This window comes from Triplophysa rosa, linkage group LG1 (genome assembly GCF_024868665.1).
Source record: "Triplophysa rosa linkage group LG1, Trosa_1v2, whole genome shotgun sequence".
Taxonomy (NCBI): Eukaryota; Metazoa; Chordata; class Actinopteri; order Cypriniformes; family Nemacheilidae; genus Triplophysa; species Triplophysa rosa.
Genome location: NC_079890.1, coordinates 19467426 through 19491791, shown reverse-complemented (window position 1 = coordinate 19491791; position 24366 = coordinate 19467426). Strand labels below are relative to the sequence as shown.

Here is a 24366-nt window from a genome sequence, read left to right as displayed (position 1 = left end):
GCAGTAAGTTAGTGAATGGACAGAGGAATTCCCCCTAACGTTACCCCCGGAATGCGATCATCATGGTAGATGTAGACTTTCACTAGATGGTAGATGTAGACGCACTGTGTGTTAAACATGTAACATATCATCTCTTCTCGTTGTGTTCTAACTATTATTTACTTTGGGGAGCAAAATGATCCCCGGGACTTCAGAAGGAGTAGGTGCTTTAAGCGCAACATTGTGCGTCCGGGATGCGCATAACTGTAAATAACGAAGCGAATGCATTAAGCGCATCATTCTGAGTTCCGGGTGCGCGGGCTCGCTTTAACGCCACTCTGCATTAGAGTCTTTTATACGGTGATAGTTTTGTACAATAAACAGAGACAGATAGTAGTATTTTACTTTTACTAAATTATATTATGAGACTGAAAATAGAGTCGGATATTACTTGGAGGAAAAAAAATACAGAGCATATATCATGCTCTAGTATTTCATATACACATTTTTTAATGTTTTTACATTTACATTTAGTCATTTAGCAGACGCTTTTATCCAAAGCGACCTACAGATGAGGGAAACAATGGAAGCAATTGGAACAACATAAGGACAACAAAAAGCATAAGTGCAATAAAACATTTTTTTACCTTTGATACAGTACTTAAGTACATAAAAAAATCAGTATTTTTTTACTTTTAAAATTAAACTACTTAATTAAAAGAAGATGGTGATTTTAATGTAAACACGGATTAAAATGTTAAAACAACATTATTTATTTATAAAATGTAGTGGAGTAAAAAGTATTATTTGCTTTATAATGTAAGAAAATACTAGAATTTATTGTTTATTTGTAAAGTGGCCAAAGGATTAATCCAAAAAATCTTTATTAGATAAAAAAATAATCGTTAGATTAGTCGACAATTAAAATAATCGTTAGTTGCAGCCCTAGTTCACATACACTAACTTACACTAGTACAATAGCGTTAATGTAAATCATTATTGTAAAGCGTAGTTTTACATTACAAAAAAGTAAATTACAAAAAAGTAATTTATTATGAAAGTCTACATCTACGTGCCCCTCTCTGTCCGTTTGTGATTGCGTGTCCATGCTGTGATGATCGCATTCCGGGGGTAACGTTAGGGGGAATTCCTCCGTCCATTCACTAACTTACTGCGTCCGTTGTTCTGCTGATTAACTTACACACGCCCGGGAACAGAAACTGCTATTACAGCAGATAAACGTAAATAATACGAAGCGTCGACGCATTTCACAGACGACATCGACGCGTCGTTGCAGCCCTAGTTTTCACACTGAAATAATATTAAATTGTACTGCAGGTTATTTTTATAAGTGATTGTGTTGTGGTGGTACATTTTACAAGTATTACCATGCTTTAGTTACAATCTATACAATAAAATATGCAATATGCAGATGCACTACAGCTCCCCCTAGTGTCTTCTATAGAGATGTGCAATAATTGTGATGATCTGAAACCATCGCGATGAGGTCAAACAATCTCTATGAGACGATTATTTAATAATCGTGACAGCCCTACTTGGAATTAAATTAAACCAGGTCATTACCTTTATTTTTCAGAAAAGTTGAGTAACTACTGGATATGCATTGTTTTAACACAGAGAATATTAGACCATGAACGACATGTAGCAGTTCATTCAGTCTCATTTTGTCTCAATTGACTCGTTCGTTCAGTGAAGGGCGTGTTCATTCAGTACATTCAACCAATGAAACGTTCTGACAGAGCTCACACTCAAATGCTATTGGCTCGTGTCTCTTTGAAGCTGCGCTGTCTTTGCTTGAGACAGTAATGAATGAGAAAAATCTTTCAAAAAGACATATTAGATAAACTGTATTACATTTCTTTAATCATGCAGATCACATACTTGTTTTTTAGCATGTCATTCGATCTTTTAATATACAGTATGACTAGGGCTATGTCAATAAACGATATCATATCGAATCGCGATAGAATGTATTTCAAAAACGATGATAAGCTATTGGCATTTTGACTCGATATGGATTAATCTTACAGTCTAACAGAACGCAGAAATAAACGCAACAGTCAGTCAGCGTGCAGCTTTTATCATGCACGCGCGTCAAAGTACAAAGTCCATTTCATACTGCACTTGGCAAAGAAAACTCAACATGAGGAGGAAAACATTACTGGAAGCGGAAACAAAGGTGAAACTAACCTTGAGTTGTCATCATGCGGTTTAGTGTCTTATTTTTTTTTCGCAATCACCTGTTAAACTAAACAAACTTGAGGCGCAATTGCAAGCGAGTTAACGTTACTTCGAAACTCAAGCACAAATGTTTTTATATCCATCGTTAACATATCTGCTAACATGAGCTGGTGCATATGAAACAAACCAGCGCTGCCCTGTACAGATTAGAGATGTAATGAAGTGAGTTTGTGTGCACATTAAAATATTGAACCTTGTATGTAAGATGCTTGCATGTTTAAAGAAATGTACTACAGTTTATGTGAGATGTCTTTAAGGTTCACTGAATGCATTGAATGAATCCCACTACTCGAGCAAGACATTATTGCAGCATTATGTATGTGCGCAGGTGCTCACTGCTGAGCCAATACGCCCTTTTCACATGACGTCACGCATCTTCCGTTCTGCCGCGAAGCAGTGTATCATTACTTCCGCTAGCACTCCAGTTCATAAGGTGGCGGTAATGCACCTATAAGCTGATTTGCCAACCGCCAGTAAAACTCAAGAAGAAGAAGAAGTTACTTCCGCTAGCGCCTCAGAATGGAGTTTACCAAGTGGCTTGCACATCTGCCACAAATAAGTCTAGATGATGTACAACGTCTTGCAGACAAATTTTCGCTAACGACAAAATCAAAGCTAGATAAAGGATACAAATTCTTCATTGAACAGTACCTGTTTGATTATAAAAGTAAGTGTTTTGTTTTCTTTTTGTGTCAGCGAAGGTGCTAGGATAAGTACTTGAATACGTGTTCTGTCAGTTTTTTTTCTCACTGTTGTTAAATTCCAGCGCGACGGCAAAACGTAAGTTCTTCTTCTTCTTCTTCTTGTTTGTTGCAAGACGGATGTTATGATACACTGCTTTGCAAAAAGGCGGAAGTTAAGTGACATCATTGTGAAAAGGGCGTATAGCATTCGAATGTACACAGTAACGGAGCCCTTTCATTGGTTGAATGTACTGAATGAACACTCCCTTTACTTAACGAGTCAATTGAGTTAAAATGAGACTGAATGAACTGGTACATGTTGTTTATGGCCTAATATCCTCTGTGTTGCAATAGTGCATTAATTTAATTGAATTTTAACTGGTTAAAGGTTAACTTTTGTTAATAAACTGTATTTAAAATAGATTCTTTTAAATACAGTTTTTTTAATTAAATATTTATCGAAATAAATATCGTTATCGATCAATATAGAAAAAAAACTATCGAGTTAACTTTTTTGCCATATTGCCCAGCCCTAAGTACGACTTACTTCATCACTTCTCTGATCGGAACAGCACTGGGGTTTTTTTTGGCTTACTTTATGTTACATATCACATTATGCAGCAGCTCAAGTTAGCGGATAAATCAACATTGGCATTTAAAAACGTTTGTGCTGCCTTTGAGTTTCGGGGTCACTCGCCTGCAGTCACGCTAAGTTTGCTGTGTTTTACCGGTGATTGTGAAGGAAAATATGATGCTTTGTAAACCACTTGGAGACACAGATTGTGCTTCCCCTTCTCCCAGAGACTTCTCTCTCTACTGCATATGTGAGATAAGCACACGTGACGCGCTGGCACTAGACATGTGCCGATATTCGGTAATGCGATTAATTGTTGTAATGAATTAGCACGATGTTGTTATCGCGGGCACTTTCAAATACCGCGAAAATATATAGATTTTTTTAGAACGTGTATTTGTTTATTTTTCATCAACCGGATAAAAGTACACTCCGTGTATGCTGCGTAGGAATGCGCACTCTGCTCTAAACGATCCCGTTCCCCATGTGGAGATGCCTACGTGTGTGTGTGCGCGCGCGCTGCTGAGCAAAAGACGCGTGCGCACTCTGATGTAAACAGTACCACACGGAGAGGAAGCGTGGCGGAAGGAGGAACGCTGCCGACGATTTATCCCCCTTCTAAAAGGGTGAAGTCTGAGGTATGGAAATATTTAGGGTTAAAAGTAAGCCGAGTAATGAAATTTGACAGTGTGGCAGAATAATTATTTTTAATTATACGTTGATGGAACGCAATAAAGTCATACACTGTCTCAAAGTGCGAGTGAATTTGCTGTTTATAAATGTTTAGCTTGCTATAATAGTTAACACACTGCCTTGGCTTGTTATTCAAACAATAATAATAATAATAACATGAATTGTAGTACTAGCGTTGTACAGACATAAGTATATTTAAAAGCAGTTAACAAAAGTTGTTCTTTTGTAGTTTGCACTTTATTCTGTTTGAATAAACTCACTTTATACATCATTACTGTGTGTTGTTTTATTTATATTTAAATGTTTGAGGTTCTCTTTATTATTTAAAATAAAGTTGTTATCAAGAGGAAAACACTGAAGTTGGTTTATATTTTCAACCTGCATTTCTCATAGAATTGAATACTGCGATAATACCACTTACCGCTATGAAACCTTAATCAATTAATCGCAGCATGGAAATTTGATACCGGCACAAGCCTAGCTGGCACAGAGTAGGTAGCGTCTTGACCGCTGAATGAATAGAATTAAACATCGTAAAATATCCCCATCTTAATATGAAGTATCGTTACACCCCTACTAGCAGGCTAAACAAAGCACCTTTCCAAATCAACCACCCCACCTTTAAGAAATGAGCAGAGAGGACCTTTTCAAGAGCTTTGCATTTTCACCGGTTTTTGGGTGACCCTATTGGACTGCACATAATCAGGAGTAAATGCACATTAATGTAAGTGGGAACTCGAAGGAAAGTGCTCTTTAGGCTTCTTCATGTCAGAAGAAGGAAGAGCAATCTACTTATGCAATCTAGCAAAAATACTCCTAGCTGGCAAGTAGACACATGCTAGAAATAATAGCTCTAAGAGAGAGAAAAGTCACAGGTAGTGATTACCTGCAAAGAGATGTCAGGGCAAACATGGCCATGGGCTGTACTTTTCAAAATAATGAAATGATATGACATATTTTACAAAAGACCTATTTTGACAATTATGTCATACATTTTCACAAGCCTAATAAATCGTGTAATCATTAATGTTTTGACACTTAAGCTAGTCTAATGAGAAAGATGGAGGAATTATACTGCCAATGCTTTGCTACACATGAATAAAATGTTTGTGATACAATGCATTACTCTGGAAAAAACACACATTGTGATAAACCAGAAGGGCCGTTCAAAGAATTTGTGGAGCTCTAATCAATCATTGCTCCAGCTCCACATGGAAAATTCCAGTTCCAGTTCAGAGGTCCCACTGCAAAGCAGCCAGATATCCGATGATCTGCTGCACAGTGACAAAACAAAAAGTCTGTTAAGAATGTCAGCAGGTTTTCCACCCGGAGGAACAATTTTCTCATAGCCAATAAGGAGTGAGCTGTATGAACGCTGTCCTCTAATCTACCCTGGACAGCCCGCAATTAAGCCCTGAAAGAACAGCTTCGTTCTTGGACGCCTGCACAAGAAATGGCAGCTACTGCGAACCCTACACACTACTGCTGCAATAATCACTCAATATGCACAAGGAATACACCATACCAACAGCCAATAGAAATAAATGTGTGCTAAAGACTTTGAGACTAGGCTTAACCATTCTGAAGGAGGAAAAATCACATGTTCTTTTCAAAGTGGAAAAAAATGATCAGGAACATAAGCCTCATTAGCTGCATACAAGTTCCAAATAAATAATCGGCATAAACCTGTATTGCATTTAAAAAACCTTATTGGGAATCATTAAACCTTATAATTTGTTTCTAACAGTACTTTTGTTACACGCACATGCACACGTGCGCACACAGGTAAGTTACATTAGATCAAATTAGGTAAGGCAGAGGCAGTCCATAAGAATGTTAAGAAAAGACTTGTGGCCAGTTGCATAAACTGCTTCGACTAGTCTTAGAAGTTGGTCATCTCATTTTTTCCTTCAAGACTGGTCATAACCTTTTTAAAGCACTTACATAAAAAGGTAGATTGGGCTAATTGAAATGTGAAAAGTAAGACTGATTAGTCCTAACTAATTGCTAGTCAGTGCCACTAGTTGTTAAGACGCAGTGGCTAAGTTTATGCAACTGGGCCTTGGTCTCTGCTCAGCTCAAGTTTAAATGCCTGGAAAAACCTAATGTGCAGTGTCTCACACAGAAAGCAACTAAATCTGACCTTTACCAGAGTCATTACATGGGGTAGAGGACAAGGCACTGCCAACAAATGGAAACAATTTACAGATTACCAAGTAAATTCACCTCAGACATCCGTGGTCCAAGAAATTTCGTTCCTGGTTGAGCTTGTGTCCTGTGCCCTAAAGATCTCCAATTACATTATACTAAAACACCCATCAGGCATATATAAAGCTGATTTTCTGGGGGCTTCATAATGACCTTAGGTTTGAACTGGGTCTTGGCAGTTATGATACAGCTACAGCCTATCATCTAGGTCGCATGATGTGAGGCATCACTTTTCCACAACACACAACATGGCAATGGTGAAACAAACGATGGCCCACGATTGATGTGATTGATTGGACAGCATTAAACGGAAGAATGTAAAGCAGCAATGCATACAACTATCAATAACGTTACACGTGCTCAGATGTAAAGTGCCGGGTTAAAATACGCCTTTTACTATTTACATTTTACTTGTATCAGTGTCATTTAGTTTGTGTTTAAATGCGTGCATATTTACTTTCCATACATGCAAGTCGAATTTTTAAAGATGTTAACGTTACATACAGACAAAACGATGCTAGTTCTTTACCTGGGGCGACAGCTACACGGCAGTTGTCAGATACACGGCATAAATTCTGGTTTTCTACAAGGTCAATTCCAACGTCAACGGGAGTTGTAAAATTTGTCGTTAAAAACGTGAAGTGTTTGTTTATAAAAAATAAGTAGTTCCGACTGAACATGCGCGCAGTCAGTGACAGGGAACTACACAACATGGCGGATGAATATTTTTTCCCTATAGACCGTTTCATCGGACGCGCGCGCGCCTGACCCGCAGTTAACTTCCGGTTCGTGTTTGGGTAGTGTCTAATAATATAACTATTTATATTTGTATGTTAATATTAATTAGCATTATTATTTTACTAAGTAATAATTGTATTAAATAAACGATTTGTTGAAATTTGTTGTATGTTTATTTTATTAATTATTTTGTTGAATGGGTCCTAGTTCAGTCGCATTTAAAGAAACCGCATGGTACATTGACATCTAGCTGTTGGGCTTGGTATCGGAGTCTAAATCCAAAATATTGGAGAGAAGTTTAGACAGGTATCGGTTTCTTTTGCTTGTTATCAGAAATGATGATCTACAGGCACTCAATTGTTTGTGAATGTGTACCGGATGTTCATTTCACTAAAGTGCGCATGCGCAGTAACGTTTGTTTATGTTTTTAAGATGAAACCGGCTATACGTTTGATACATTAGGCTACATAAAAATACATTAGTTGTTAAATACTGACGGCATTGTCTTTTCTTAACCAGATAAATTAGTATTTTATGAGAATCACTCTGCTTCCAGAAAAGAAATATGTAGGTCAAATTAAAGTAGAATCAATTTAGGCCTTCACATTTAAATGACTTAGACCTAAAAATGGCACATTAGCACATAAATGCGCAACAGTCATCAGAGGGCAGTGCCAGAAAGGGAAGCCGTGTCTAGACCACTGGGACTCGAAGGGGAATTGAAGGTTGGAGAATATCTTAATTATTAATCAAAGGTTTCCTTTCCATGGTTTCTGAGGACCCACAGTACCTCTTTAACGGATGACCAGCCGAGATGACGACAGACTAGACACAGATATATAGGCTACCTTAAATTCTGTCTCAATAAATAGCCATGAATATGAATAGCTAATATTTTAAACTGAAAATCAAGATGGAATGGTGAGACAAAAACCTTCATAATTGAAAACAAGTGCGGTGATGTTTTTTGTTTACTTCATTCCTGGAAGCAAAAATATTTTTTGGCGCATAGATACCTAATAGATACCTATATTAACATTTACATAAAAACATGAACTGAAAATTCAATGTTAATTTAATGAGTGAATAATTTAATTGAAATATAATTTCCTTCATTCAACATTCCTTCTAACATGACAAGTTCAAATAAGACAATGTAATCACTTCATACTGTTTACAGGTTCAACATGTAGCACTGTTTCATTCAAAGGCACAACAATCCACATATAGACAATAACACAGCAATACAAAATAAAGGGTTAGTAGCTTAAACATCATAGGTCCATTTTGGGCTAAATGGCTTTTAATGTAAGGTGTCAACCCTAAATTCTGTATTTTTAATATTAATTTAAGATACAGTATATCAGCAGCCATAAAAATGAAGACACAGTTATCTAAGAAACGACCATTGGAATTCATTCGAGAAACGAAAAAAGTGCAATAAGAATACATGGAAAAATGCATTCTGTAAAAGATGTAGATATTTTACAGCACATCAGACTCTGACCTACAGCATGATGAGGGTCACAGATTTATACAGTGAAAGTATTCCAGCCCTACTACTGATAAAGCACATGAAAGCTCATTGATTAGAAATTAATGATTATATTCATGATGATAAATATAGTGCCACATATAGAATGAAGATTATGTAATATATCAAATAAAATAAATCAATTAACTTTGGTTATTTGTGTCTTTGTAGAATAATGTACAAAAAACTGCTATTCAACAAACATATCAATAAAAGGCAAGTGGGAGCATACATGAATAAATAAAAACACATTTTGAAGACAATGCTATTTTGCGGAAACGCAACAACAGACAACAGGTACAATGTGCTGCATAGAAGCTGGTAGATTCTGTTCACAGCATAAATGCTCACGGTAGCAATCATCCTAAATTATTTTTCATCTAACGTTTTATATCCATCACTGTAGTGGATGTGGACTTGTTATGCATATTTAAAACCTTTGAGAGCTATCATAATCACTCATAATAATGTAAAAATCAATATAGATGTTATGACAGACTTTAAGATTTATTGTGTGACCCATGTGCTTTCTGTAATGAGCTGCAAGAGAATGCGTTACATGTCTTTTATTGAAATTTATTTTGTGCACTGGCTGATTTGAAAATGAAAAGCTGTGAAATAAAAGGACAGTTGTGTATTTTGTGTGTATGTAGCTTTACCAACAAAACTGCATTTATGGTTTATAAGCATATCCATCTGCCATTGATCAGACGAACAGATCCCACCCTAGCTGAAGTTATGTTTAGCTTATTTGAAACCCACAAACAGGTTGTACTTCTGTTTGGTGCAGAAAGAACATGCATTCCTATTTAAGAGTAATCATAAAGTGATGTTCACTGAGTGAGGGAGGACATGAAAACACTGTTTTTATAGACACACCCAAAACGTCTTTGGAATGTGGTTCAGCCTTATATATGTACAAAAGGTTTATACATTTTGAAATGTACTAATACAGAGGTATATAATACAGGACAGAGCGCTTCAAAATAAAAACAAACATTGAAAATTGAATGTTTTTCCTAACTGCGAAGAAGTGGACGCATAGTTAGCAAACTCTGCAAACCATTTCTAACCCCACTAAACCTATTAATGCTAAAAAAAAAACAGTTTCTTAAAAAGATTTAGTGACAAAAAATCTGACCTGAGGCTCTAATGGTAAGGTGATTGAAGGCCCTACACATAAAAAACTTTAGGAAAGAGATTTTACAGTTGAGTAGGCTTCCTGCTGTGTGGTTTCCCACCAGAAGGTGGCACTGTCACCAGACTCCTAAGATAAACGCAAGGATTCCGTCTCTTTCCAGTAGCTTGAGCAGCAGGCGGTGGAGGTCTTAAAGATGCCATTAGCGGCTGTATTTCCTGCTGCTGCTGAGATATTGCACCTTCTTCTTCTTCCTCCTTCCTCACAGGGAACTGGAATTGCCATGAACTTGAGGCTGTTGCATTACTTCCCGATCCTGAACCACTTTTTGCCTTTGCAGGGGTCCACATGGGTCCTCCCAGCCTCGATAGGGCACTAACACGTGGGTGCTGAGGCTCAGGAGGAGCAGGAGGAGAAGCCAGACTCTCCAGAGAGGAGATGCTCTGATTCCAGGCCTGCTGCAGGTCTACAGGGATAATCTTTGTGGCCTCCACAGACACGCACGGAGGGAGGGAACCAACACCGCTTTTCCATGGCAGGTTTTTCTCTCCGCATGTAGGAGAAGGAGGGGCTGCGACTGGGCTCTGACACACATCCAAAGCAGCTGGTACTTGGAGACCAGAAAGTAGATGTTAGGGAAAGGTAGAATAAATTCTCAGGTACCAGAATTGTGTGGTATATTTTACCTGATTTCGGCCTCTCCTTTGGTGTTTCTGGGGCCCTGCGTGCCACAAAAGTTATACCCACATCCTCATCTCTATCTGGTTCAGAGGCATCGTGTTGGTCGTCCTCGGGCCCCATTGGAACTACAACTGTATCTGCAGACACATGTACAAAAACACATTAACCATATGCACAGTATATAAAAAAAAACAATTCTCTCCAAGATTCAGTGACCAACCTTTGTCCTGCCAGCTGACATTACGTCTGGGTTTATCGCTGGTGTCTTGCTCTTTAGCATCTGACCCTTTTCTCTGTAACATGTTTCAATATTTATAAATTGTGAGTGAGAGGGAAAATAATGCAATAACATCAGAGGAGAAAGATGAATTGGGTTTACGCAAGCCATCATTCATTATACATACCAGTAACAACACTTTAGCCTAGTCTCAACATTGCCTGTGGGCAACATGACCTTATGAGAGGCAAGAATGTGTGTATAAGTTACCTAATGTAGGCCTCCCTCAGGTCCAGCTAACTCGAGTGTCTGTTTTTGCACTTTTGAGTTCTTGCCTTTTTCTGACTGCGGTCCTTCTTATGGCGCTTGTAGTGAGTGGATTTGAAGGACTCAAGACGGTTACGCATATTCCTCTGTAACACCTCCCTGTCCTGCCTCTCCTTGTCCCCGACCGTCATAAAGTGCCGACTGTAGTGGGACTGGTACTGCATAAACAGAGGAGAGTTTAACTCATGCCAGCACAACATTACACGTGTCACTCATTTTACTGTGATTCAGAGAGCGCATCAGCACAATTAGGGTGAGGCTGTGTGTGTGTTTTATACCCGTCTCCTGGGTTTGTAGAGGTTTCCTGCGAGTACGTGATGCGTTTCTAACTCCTCCTCTATCTTGGCTCCAGGCACTGTGTCAATCACCTGGAGGTCTAGACACACCCCACTGCCATTCTCTCTCCTAAAGGGACAAACACACAGACATGTACATTTGCGCCAGAGAAATGCATGAAAACACTTTTGTATACACAAACACACGACACATTACAATACACAATGTCCCCTGAAAATATTTCCTCAAACACAAAGACATTCCCACTGGTCGTGGCCTAATGGTTAGAGACGGACTCGTGACCAGAAGGTTGCCGGTTCGATTCTCAGGGCCGGCGGGTAACGATTGAGGTGCCCTTGAGCAAGGCACCTTACCCCTACTTGCTCCCCGGGCGCTGCAGTGATAGCTGCTCACTGCTCCGGGTGTACGTGTGTTCACCACTTGCTGTCAATGTTCACTACTCACTGGATGGGTTAAATGCAGAGGTCACATTTCGGGTATGGGTCACCATATCTGACTAATAGATCACTTTCACTGGATACTCACAGATAGTTGGTAACATTTGTGACCTCTGGGAAAGAGGTTCTGCTAGCCATGGAAGGCAGAGAGAGTCTAGCAGAGGTCAACACATTCCCACCCTGAGAGAGAGAGAGAGAGAGAGAGAGAAATAATTTTTTGAGAAAATATCAAATACTGACCTTTATGTCACAGAGTGCCGAATCCTTGATTTTGATTGGCTGACACACGTCCAGAGGAGTTGATCATATGAGGGATAATGTGCAGTCAGACAGTCATTATTGCACACAAAAAGTATTATAGGCCTATTTGCCCAATACTGTACTGTATATAAACACACTGCATAAAACACTGTGTTGAGAAAAAGCTATAAAAATGATACTTACACAAAAACATTTGGCTGCAGAATGCCATAACCAGCCAATCAAAATGAAGTATTTCTAAGAGCTGTGTAATAATTTTCTAGTCTTCCATTCAATATCACCACACTTGAGCCTATTGAAAACTATGCACACATGAAGGAGAGATCGAAGGTTTGGCATTAAAGGGATAGTTCATCCAAAAATGAAATTTCTGTCATGAATAATTCACTCTCAAGTTGTTACAAATCTTCTAATGAACACAGAGAAAGTTATTTGGACGAATGCATGTAGCCAATCAGTTCTTGGACCCCATTGACTACCATAGTAGGAAAAATTACAATGGTAGTCAGAAGTGCCCCAGAACTGTTCTTCAAAATATATATTTTGTGTGTTCAACAGAACAAAACAAATATAAAATCATTTATATGTTCCTGCATGACATGTTCTGTTTCCACACCATAGTCGCCTCTGTCTTTCTGACCTTCATGGCTGTGCACTGTGAAGCAGGACTCGGTGTAGATGGAAACCAGCTCTCCTGTCATATGAGCAAGCTTTGAACATTCACCCTAAAGACAGTTCCTCTTACCACTAATAACTCTGGCATATGGCCAAGTAATCTTTCTTGACATGCATCAGGAATTGTGGTTTAAAGTAAACACAGTCTGTTTCAGCTCGATTACCAAATGACCTATATAACTGCATAAAAAATACATTCAGCAAAAAACGTCTGACAGACCAAACATACATATACTGTACACACATAATTTAAAGCAGTTGGTAACTTTAAAAAATGTTTTACATGTGTACCATATACAGACGTGCTCACATTTGTTGGTACCCTTACAGCTCATTGAAATAATGCTTCATTCCTCCTGAAGAGTGATGATACTAAAAGCTATTGTACAGTCGTGGCCAAAAGTTTTGAGAATGACAAATATTCATTTTCACAAAGTCTACTGCCTCAGTTTTTATGATGGTGAATTGCATATACTCCAGAATGTTATGAAGAGTGATCAGATAATTGAATTGTGAAGTACCTCTTTGCCATGATAATTAACTTAGTCCAAAAAAAACATGTACATTCCATTTCAACCCTGCCACAAAAAGACAAGCTGACATCATGTCAGTGATTCTCTGGTTAACACAGGTGAGAGTGTTGATGAGGACAAGGCTGGATATCACTCTGTAATGCTGATTGAATTAGAATAACAGACTGGAAGCTTTAAAAGGAGGGTGGTGCTGGAAATCATTGTTCTTCCTCTGTTAACCATGGTTACCTGCAAGGAAACACATGCAGTCATCATTGCTTTGCTCAAAAAGGGATTCACAGGCAAGGCTATTGCTGCGAGTAAGATTGCACCTACCATTTATCGGATCGTCGGAAACTTCAAGGAGAGAGGTTCAATTGTTGTGAAGAAGGCTTCAGGGCGCCCAAAAAAGTCCAGCAAGCACCAGGATCATCTTCTACAGTTGATTGTGCTGCGAGATTGGGGCACCACCAGTGCAGAGCTTGCTCGGGAATGGCAGCAGGCAGGTGTGAGTGCATCTGCACGCACAGTGAGGCCAAGACTTTTTGAGGATGGCCTGGTGTCAAGAAGGGCAACAAAGAAGCCACTTCTCTCCAGGAAAACATCAGGGACAGACTGATATTCTGCAAAAGGTACAAGGATTGGACTGCTGAGGACTGGGGTAAAGTCATTTTCTCTGATGAATCCCCCTTACAATTGTTTGGGGCATCTGGAAAAAACATTGTCCGGAGAAGAAAAGGTGAGCGCTACAATCAGTCCTGTGTCATGCCAACAGTAAAGCATCCTGAGACCATTCATGTGTGGGGTTGCTTCTCAGCCAAGGGAGTGGGCTCACTCACAATTTTGCCTAAGAACACAGCCATGAACAAAGAATGGTACAAAAACATCCTCAGAGAGCAACTTCTCCCAACCATCCAAGAACAGTTTGGTGATGAACAATGCCTTTTCCAGCATAATATATTATGTTATTGTAAATATATATATTTTTTTTTTCATCTGTGTTCTGTCCTGTTGCTGTCTTTCTGTTGCACTGTGGAGCTTCTGTCACTATAACAAATTCCTCGTATGTGGAAACGTACTTGGCCAATAAAGCTCATTCTATTCTATTCTATTCTATTCTAATGGAGCACCTTGCCATAAGGCAAAAGTAATAACTAAGTGGCTCGGGGACCAAAACATCAACATTTTGGGTCCATGGTCAGGAAACTCCCCAGACCTTAATCCCATTGAGAACTTGTGATCAATCCTCAAGCAAAACAAAAACCTGCAAACTCCAAGCATTCATTATGCAAGAATGGGCTGCCATCAGTGAGGATGTGGCCCAGAAGTTGATTGACAGTATGCCTGGGGGAATTGCAGAGGTCTTGAAAAAGAAGGGTCAACACTGCAAATATTGAGTCTTTGCGTAAACTTAATGACAATTACAATAAAAGCCTTTGACACTTATGAAATGCTTGTAATTATACTTCAGTATACCATAGTAACATCTGACAAAAACATATAAAAATCACTGAAGGAGTAGTCTTGGTTAAAATTAATATTTGTGTCATTCTCAAAACTTTTGGCCACGACTGTATACTTGCATGCCTTTGGTATGTCATAGAATAAAGCAAAGAAGCTGTGGAATGAGATTAATTATTGCTTATTCTACAAAGATATTCTAAAATGGCCTGGACACATTTGTTGGTACCCCTTAGAAAAGATAATACATAATTGGATTATAGTGATATTTCAAACTAATTAGTTTCTTCTTGTTATCAGTCATTCAGCCTATTGAAACGGAGAAAAGTAGTCACTGTGCTGTTTGGTATCATTGTGTGCACCACACGGACCAGAGAAAGCAAAGGATAGAGTTGTCTGCGGAGCTCAGAAAGAAAATAATAGACAAGCATGGTAAAGGTAAAGGCTACAAGACCATCTCCAAGCAGCTCGATGTTCCTGTGACAACAGTTGCAAATATTATTAAGAATTTTAAGCTCCATGGAATTGTAGCCAACCTCCCTGGGTGCAGCCGCAAGAGGAAAATCAACCCCAGATTGAACAGAAGGATAGTGCGAATGGTAGAAAAAGAACCAAGGAAAACTGCCAAAGAGATACAAGCTGAACTCCAAGGTGAAGGTACGTCAGTTTCTGATCTCACCATCCGTTGCTTTTTGAGCAAAAGTGGGCTCCATGGAAGAAGACCCAGGAGGACACCACTTTTGAAATAAAAACAAAGCCAGACTTGAATTTGCTAAAATTCATATTGACAAGCCACAATCCTTCTGCGAGAATGTTCTTTGGAAAGATGAGTCAAAACTGGAGCTTTTTGGCAAGTCACATCAGCTCTATGTTCACAGACGAAAAAAATCAAGCTTTCAAAGAAGTGAACACCATACCTACAGTGAAACATGGAGGAGGCTCGGTTATGTTCTGGGGCTGCTTTGCTGCATCTGGCTCAGGGTGCCTTGAATCTGTGCAGTGCACAATGAAATCTCAAGACTATCAAGGCATTCTGGAGCGAAACGTACTGCCCAGTGTCAGAAAGCTCTTTCTCAGTTGCAGGTCATGGGTCCTCCAACAGGATAATGACCCAAAACACACAGTCAAAATCACCCAAGAATGGATGAGAACAAAACATTGTACTATTCTGAAGTGGCCTTCTGATCTGAATCCCATTGAACATCTATGGAAAGAGCTGAAACTTGCGGTCTGGAGAAGGCACCCATCAAACCTGAGACAGCTGGAGCAGTTTGCTCAGGAAGAGTGGGCCAAACTACCTGTTAACAGGTGCAGAAGTCTCATTGAGAGCTACAGAAAACTGTCAGGGTTCCTGTTTAGTGTGTCTTTGTTTCCTCTCATGTGTTGATGTTTTGTTGCCATGTGCTTTCTCAATTGTGGTGTGACCCCGCCCCCTCGTTACCCTGTTTATCTCCTCGTTATTGTTTCATTCTTCTCACCTGCTCTAATCATTGTCTCATCTCTCTCCTCTCATGTCTCTCGTTTTCTTTATGACGTTCACCTGGCATCCCATCATTTTTGTCCATGACAATTTCATTTGTTTTATGTTGAATAAAAAAAAATCAAAAGCAAAGTCTGATTTCTATTAATTATAGAATAAACAATAGTGGATGCCAATTACTTTTGTCAGTTTCAAGTTATTTCAGAGAAAATTCTGCATTCTTCGTTTTTTTGTGGAGTGCTACCAACAAATCTGAGCACGTCTGTATAAGAACATACAAAATATGTATTTATATCAGATTTGTGTTCCATCCCTTCTCAAATTAATTTCGTGCTTCGTGTTCTGTGTATTTTCACTGGGTGGTCTGAGAGAGCGAGATCTGAAGAACAGAGGTTTCCCAATCGTTCAATCTTGTGCTAATATTAGCTTGATAACTCCTCTCAGGAAGCTGAGCTCTATGAAACTCAAGGGTACAGGAAATGTTCTGCATGACAAACTTTTTTGCTCCCACCATTTTTTATGCAATTAAAAAGAGAAATATTTTGAATGTTAATCTTGCGTCACAAAAAGACAAATTAACATTAAACATCCAAAAGGATTTCTCAACTATATACTGTACTGTATTATCAAGTGTAAAATATATAAGGGCAACATCTGATGTAATTTCCAGTGAATCTACACATTCCTATTTAGTTTTTGAATTATTTCTCGATCTCTTGCTCTCACTGTGTGATGCTATCTCTGCAGATGGTTTTGATGTTGCAGTCGACAGGTATCAGGTGCTTACAAAGGGCCAGTATTGGCAGAGGTGCCCTGGCGTCAGTCTAACTAACAAAGAGAGGAATTATCCTCCCCTCTTCTCAAACAACTCCCTTGAGTCTGAAAAAAACTCTCAGCGTTTCCTTGCTCACAGCTAGACTCCACAGGTATGAGCGCGAAAGAGGAAACAGACACTTTATAGTGGAAAACAAGAGAAGTTTTAAAACAGCATAGCAGTGAATTTTTCCCCTGTATAGCAGATATACCTGTACAGTTTTGAGTTTCGTCGCCATCTAGAGGTCTAGATTTCAAGTGCAATAATAATACAGAAAACTTCTTACAAAAAAAGTATTTGTATTAGTCTATATACATAATTATTAGCGAAAAGATGCCAAAACCCCTACTACAAGTTTTTATAGACTGGATCAGCACTGATACTTTGAAACTTTTCTTTTGTATCACTTTTGAAGATAATGCTGATGTCACCTGATCAATGACACTGATGGCATCTCTGATGTTGATTTTCTGATATGCTTCCCACAGCTCACTCTTATGGTACACAGACTTTCTCAACAGCAACTTGCTCAAATAGTTCTTGTCAAACTGCTCCCACCTAAAGGACAAAAATAGCAGAGACTGAAATAGCATCAGTTTGACACAGCAATAGGAAAACTAGATTTTCAAATGCACTCGTGCATTATTTTAGGTATATACTGCATGCGGTTATAATGTTTGCTTACTTGTCCCTCCAGTGATGGTAGCCATTTAGACCAGCGATGTCCTCAACAGCTGTCAGAATGTGGTCAAAGGCCTAAAGATAGAAGGACAAATAAACTCAGTGGATCTGTAAATCATTTATGGCTTTTCTAATTTCATAACCACAATCTTTGCAAACATGCAGACAAATCGACAAAACAAGGAATGTTTTGAATGTGGTGCTGTCATTGGGACATTAGAAATTGTGGAGCACCTCACTGTTCAAACTCTAGCACTTAACACTAGCCTGTCAGACATGGTGTGATGGTAAAACCCTGTTTGCCTTCATGACTATTTCCTGTCCTTTAGCTACACACAAGTCTGAATCATCCGTGTTTTAGGAAGGTGCCGCTCTGATTCGGAGAAAAGATGACATCTGCCTTTCCAGGAAAAAGTATTCTCTTCAGTTCATCAAAACTCTTCTATCCTCCCTAACCTTCCCATCATCTCAAGTATTAACATCTCAGTCTATCTTTAGCTTTAGCTCAGGTTTTAGTGTGCTCAGCAGGTAGTCCTGAGTCCCAGGGTGCAGAACCTTTAGAAAGAGGATGGGGTAAACGGCGAGGGGCCGTGTGACCTCTGCTTATGTGTGCACATCTATTTGTGGAAAGGCAAAAAAAGTTGTGATGATTAATTCATTGGAGTGAGAGACTGTCAGTCGTGACGCTGCGGTTTCATCACATCACAAGCTCTGCACAGACAGTAAGGTCAACATCACTCACTCACACATTTCACCGAAGACAGTCAGAGACGGACAGAGAGAAACACACTGTAGGCAGAATTTACAGGTAAAACGAGTGACATTGACTTACACGCTCGTGGATCTCTTCATTAATGGTGGGTTTTCTGTTTGTGCTGCGTGGCACTTTCAACCATTTCACTAAAGGCTTGATGGTTAAACCCTGGGGAGACGGATTAGGGAAATGTCAACAAAATCTTTTAACTAAATATCAAGGTACACATTTTGAAAAGCAGCACAAAGACCATGTAAAACCTTGTCTGATGCTAAATTAAACACTGCGATGGTGCAGGTGAGGTAACAAACACTGACAATCTCACTTCCCCATTAAAGAGCATGAAGACATTTCTAATTGTTGTGAAGATTTTAGTGTGTTGAAATAAATTTAACATTACATAATATTGTAAGGCTGCTGCCAAGGTGTCCACACCAAAAGGGCACCACTTCCTGAGAAACACAGAACTTCATCCAATACAATGAACTCCCCAGAGTTTGCATCTCCATCTCAGACAGCATAACAATGAACGATGATTGCAAACTTACACCTTCACATCTGTTCTCTTCTCCCCCTCTCAACTTTCTCTCCATCTCAACTCAAGAGCACTTCAAAGCTCACCGATGAACTGGATTTGACAAAAACCGTATCTTATATGAACAGAGAACCTTCATTTGCATGTTTGGTATCATTTGAAATGTCTCGATTGGTCTCATGGATTGGTCTCGATTGGTCTCATGTTCCTTTGTTGTAAGATTATGTGTACTGTATGTGCAAATTGATTAATGAATGAATTAAATCTTAAACATCTGACTATAATCTTAACCTGGATGTTCAAGTAGTCAATACAATAACATTCAAATCAAATCTTATAAAAAATATAGAGGTTTTGGAGTCAGATAAAATTTTGTAAACATTAAAAAAAAAGCGCCTGAAAAGACTGAACGTGCTTAAACCTTTGCCATGCCACTGGATTCCTCCATTGGGCCAGCAGGTGGTTCTGTGGGTGGTTTCTCCCGATCACCCCAACCCTTACAATATTTTATGTATTTCTTATAATGAAAAAATAAAATGAAAAATGGTATATCAAACTTCTAGCTCTTAAAGAAAAAAGATTATATGTGTGAACAGATAAGGTCATTTCCTGATCTGATAGATGAGTGCAGAATAACCTGTCACTGGCCATATGGATACACACACACAGCACCTCCAAAATCACTCTATTTATCATAATTGGCATCTCTTTCTCAGAGTAGCAATGGAAATAACATAAATTTGACAGCAGTGGGTCAATGTCATCCTCACCAGGCAATTACACACAAATACACAGCCACACACAGCCACACACACACACACACGCACACACACACACACCCCCGCACTCACACCTCACCACACATTGAGTTCATTGGGACGGTGTCACCACACGCAGCGTGATTCGCACAGCAACCCGCACGCACATTGTATTTATGTTTGGTCACCAGCAACACACACACACACAATAGCACGCACACACACACACACACCTGTGCAATAATAAAAACCACAGCCTGATAAAAGACAGACTTGAAAAACACATTTATCACCACATAATGGTGTGGTAAAGGGCAGAGAGAAAGAAAAAACACACATGTGGAAAAATAAATGGATCAAAATACTAGGGCACATTGTAAAAGAAGTTACCTGAAACATGACAGTGAAGAAAACCACAATTATGGTCGTTGCCACAAAATAATCTTTTGCCTTCACGTGTTCTTTGTCTAACAGCACCACCAGAGCAAAAGCCACAGCGCCTCGCAGGCCGCCTTATGACATCACCACTTGATCAATCTTGTCCAGGGGAACCAGTCTGAACCAGTTCAGGAACCAGGTCTGCCCTATGACACCTGTAAATGAAATGGAAAACTAAGGTTTGGAGTTGAGGCCATTAAAGATCGCCAAAATATATAGAATACATAGCACTATTGTATGTTTTTCAATATGCTGTACTAAAATAGAAATAGCAGAGCTCTCTCTCACCTATTGCCCGAAAGAGTAAGATAAAGATGAGAGTGCTGACAATAAGTCCAGTGTCCCAGGCCCATTTAGATTTGTCTACGGCTGAGATGCCCAAAAAGATGAAGATGATTGTCTCAGCAATGCTGGCCAAAGTTTTCATGGTGTACTTCACAGTGGTCCGGGACTTCTGGGATATATTGGCCTCCACATATTTGTTGCAGCCAATGCCACAGAATGTCATTCTGTCATGGATAACAAAAGAAGCACTATTAGTGAGTGACACAGATATTATAAAATAATCACAGAACAACAACACACAATGAGTCCTGTGCTTTATATTACATTGTATACATATTAAACCATTTTTATTGTTTGTGCCATTTGATATGACCTTTAGGGTTATGGATATGAATAGATTTTCATTGCATATCATAATACTCATCCATATAGATTGGATGCAGATTTAGACACGAGTTAAACCTGATGAGCGATTTTCTCATTGTACACTCATGAGTTGCTACGAATTACTCACTGTGAAGGAACAGTAGAAAGTGAAGAATTATATAGTCAATAATAATATTATTATAAATCATATTTATCTAATCCCAGCATGTGAGCCAGACACTTCATCTCTAGCCATAAGGGGGCGCTCCAAGCACTGCATCCATATCTGCTTACAAAGACGTTTTTACTTTTAATCTTATGTGGAAGAAATCATAATTTTATCTCCTGTACTACAGATTTCTGTCCCTAAAGCATCTTGAATCCAAACATCCAAAAGTCTGTATCATAAAAATGTCTAAGCAACAGAATTATTCATATAATTTGTCTGCTCGAAACTGCTGAAATGTATAAGATTTATTCTTTTATAGAGATTTATGAAATAATCTGAAGCATTCTACATCTTCAGACGACTAGAAATAAAGCATAGAAACATGACCTGTAAAAAGCCTTATTGACACACACGCAGCTCTACACGAACAGACACACTCACCATTTCTTATTCACCGCTTCATTTATCCCTGACCCTGTTGCTTTCATTCGCTCTCTGTAGTAGTCTCCTAAAACATGAATTACTCTTTCTCTCGGCATTACTATCTATCATTTTACCTTCTCATCATTGTAACTGTGAGCTACCACAATGTCTGTCACAAAGCTGCCCACATACACATACCCAAACACATTTATTTCACTGTTACAGTCCATTGACTTCCATTGATTTCATACTGAGCTAATGATATTTTATATACACTACTCTATTCATTAATTTTGCTCCACTATGTAGACATTCTCATTTTAAATTCTATAAAATGGCAATACTCACGAAAGAATGGCAGAGAGAGAAAACAGTTCTGCCGTCAGGTAGGCCAGGTAAACCAACAGGAAGACAAACAGCGGCTCTATGATGCGAACCTTCTTGGTAAAACGAGTGATGAAGGCCAAAATAACAGCAAAGATGAGACCCACCAAAGTTCCTCCAATACTGACAATGAGGAATGATACTGTGATAAAAGACAAGAGAATGAAAAAAAACTGTCATTTCTACATACGCTTTCATAAATAGGACATTAAAATGCTCTACAATCAACCACAGGGTATCAAAAAAAAACTTTAAATATAAACTCAGCTCTTACCGATTCCTTTGAAATAGTCTGCAGTATGAACATTCCCTGGTCCCACTTCCACAAAAGATATGTATACTTTATACAACACCTGTTAAGACACAGAATGCACAATGAGCACTGGACTAACTAGTCTAGTTCTCAACAAATTGGACAAATGATCAAATAATAATAAATATAAAAAAAGATAACACGACACAAAACAATAACACTGTTCCTAAGCGCAGAGGATTAAAAATATCCCCATAACTAGAAAATATGACACGTAGCTCAGCAGCAAAACAGAAGATGTGCAATTTCGTGAAGAGCATTCCTCACAAAGCTTTTGATTGCCTTGAGTAATACAACCGCCCAATGATACAGCACAGCACAACACATGCACATCTGCATAGAATGAGCGGTTCACTCAAGCCTGTTCACTTGTAAAGACGCTGTTCTCCTCAGAGCTTAATGAGTCTGTGTGTTAATGGGTAGCTTCTTTAGCTTTAATAATTAGGCCAAAAAGAAGAGGGTGTTTCTTTTAAACCCTGTTAATCACGAGACGCCCTATTCGTCTTGTTGATAATACGCCTGTGTATTATTGTTCAGTTAGTGTCTGTCAATAAAGGCAAGTGGCCAAAAATTGACTAGTTTGATTGAAAGGATTTTTAGCAAGTGGTAACAGTTGGGCATTAAAACTCTATTAAGCCCAAGCTGTTCTGAGTGCTTTTTTTAGAAGGAGACACTGAGGTAACAGCACTTAATTAGAGCATTGATCAGCACATCTACAGTCTTTTGGCAGCTGCTCTCTGTGCTGACTGATCTTCCAGTACTAAGCCTACAGTTAGTCACAATATAATTATTGTGTTACTTCTATACTGAAATCTAGTGGAAACCAAAAGCTCAAAATCTCTAAAAAGAAAACTGTAAAAAATGTGACTGTGGTAACTTGACAACTAATTTTATGTGCGAAAATGAGCTGAGACCAATGTGATAGCAGTTTTTGGTTCATTCTATATACACTGACCAAAATTATAAATGCAACACTTTTGTTTTTTCCCCCATTTTTCATGAGCTGAACTCAAAGATCTAAGACTTTTTCTATGTACACAAAAGGCCTATTTCTCTCAAATATTGTTTAAATCTGTGTTTGTTAGTGAGCACTTCTCCTTTGCCGAGATAATCCATCCACCTCACAGGTGTGGCATATCAAGATGCTGATTAGACTGCATGATTATTGCACAGGTGTGCCTTAGGCTGGCCACAATAAAAGGCCACTCTTAAATGTACAGTTTTATCGCTGATGCAGATGTCGCAAGTTTTGAGGGAGCGTACAATTGGCATGCTGACTGCAGGAATGTCCACCAGAGCTGTTGCCCGTGAATTGAATGTTCATTTCTCTACCATAAGCCGTCTCCAAAGGCTTTTCAGAGAATTTTGGCAGTACATCCAACCGGCCTCACAACTGTAGACCACGTGTAACCACACCACACCAGCCCAGGACATCCACATCCAGCATCTTCACGTCCAAGATCGTCTGAGACCAGCCACCCGGACAGCTGCTGCAACAATCGTTTTGCATAACCAAAGTATTTCTGCACAAACTGTCAGAAACCGTCTCAGGGAAGCTCATCTGCATGCTCGTCGTCCTCATCGGGGTCTCCATTAAAAAAAACAGTGGCAGAAGCTTATAGAATCTTGTTTTCTCCTATTAAAATGAAATTGGCGAGGGTGATCACTGGACGTTAACACAAAGATCAAACTCATTTCATTAAAGGCGGGGTGTCCGATTTCTCTTAGCTGTTGTTGATGTTCAAATCACCAAATCAAACACACCCCTACCCCAATCCATCCATCGCTTTCGTCAGCGCTCGGCTAATGTCCGTCCTGTGCACTGTGCACCTTACTTCTGATTGGCTACAAGGTTGCTTTGGTACTTGCCCCGACTCAGTTGTCTAAAGCGTAATTCGGAAATCGGTTACCCTGCCTTTCACATACAGTATGCTAATTTCAGTGTTCCACAGATCCAACATCCACAAACCAAACAGATGTGATTTTTGTGTATCTTCCGGAGCACATGCAATACATTTCTACATACAGTCCACATAAATCAAGCAATCAAACAATAGCTTAATGGCTCAACCAGATCTAATTTCACCAACAATATATAGTATAAACAAGTAACACTAATTCACTTTAGCTCACAGCCATCCACAGAGTATTCATCTACCAATGATATGGAATAATGGAGGATGGTTTGGATAATTCAGTGGCAATGCCTTGGACTAAATCAGTTACTATCGATTTGCTTTGCCAGAGCAACTAAATTACTGTTGGATATGTCTTATAACATAATCATGC

At 39.0% G+C, this 24366-nt stretch overlaps 1 protein-coding gene across 1 annotated transcript in view; it reads right to left on the bottom strand.

The window, feature by feature from the left end:
• Positions 1–8222: 8222 nt before the first annotated feature.
• slc9a5 (solute carrier family 9 member A5) overlaps positions 8223–24366 on the bottom strand; it is a 29035-nt gene continuing 12891 nt past the window's right edge. The window contains 13 exon segments of the mRNA XM_057346755.1: positions 8223–10419; positions 10496–10627; positions 10711–10783; positions 11043–11192; positions 11313–11439; positions 11857–11948; positions 17403–17529; positions 17657–17727; positions 18485–18574; positions 20090–20292; positions 20426–20646; positions 21729–21906; positions 22039–22117. Coding sequence (XP_057202738.1) covers positions 9875–10419; positions 10496–10627; positions 10711–10783; positions 11043–11192; positions 11313–11439; positions 11857–11948; positions 17403–17529; positions 17657–17727; positions 18485–18574; positions 20090–20292; positions 20426–20646; positions 21729–21906; positions 22039–22117 — 2088 coding nt within the window. The 3' untranslated portion in view covers positions 8223–9874.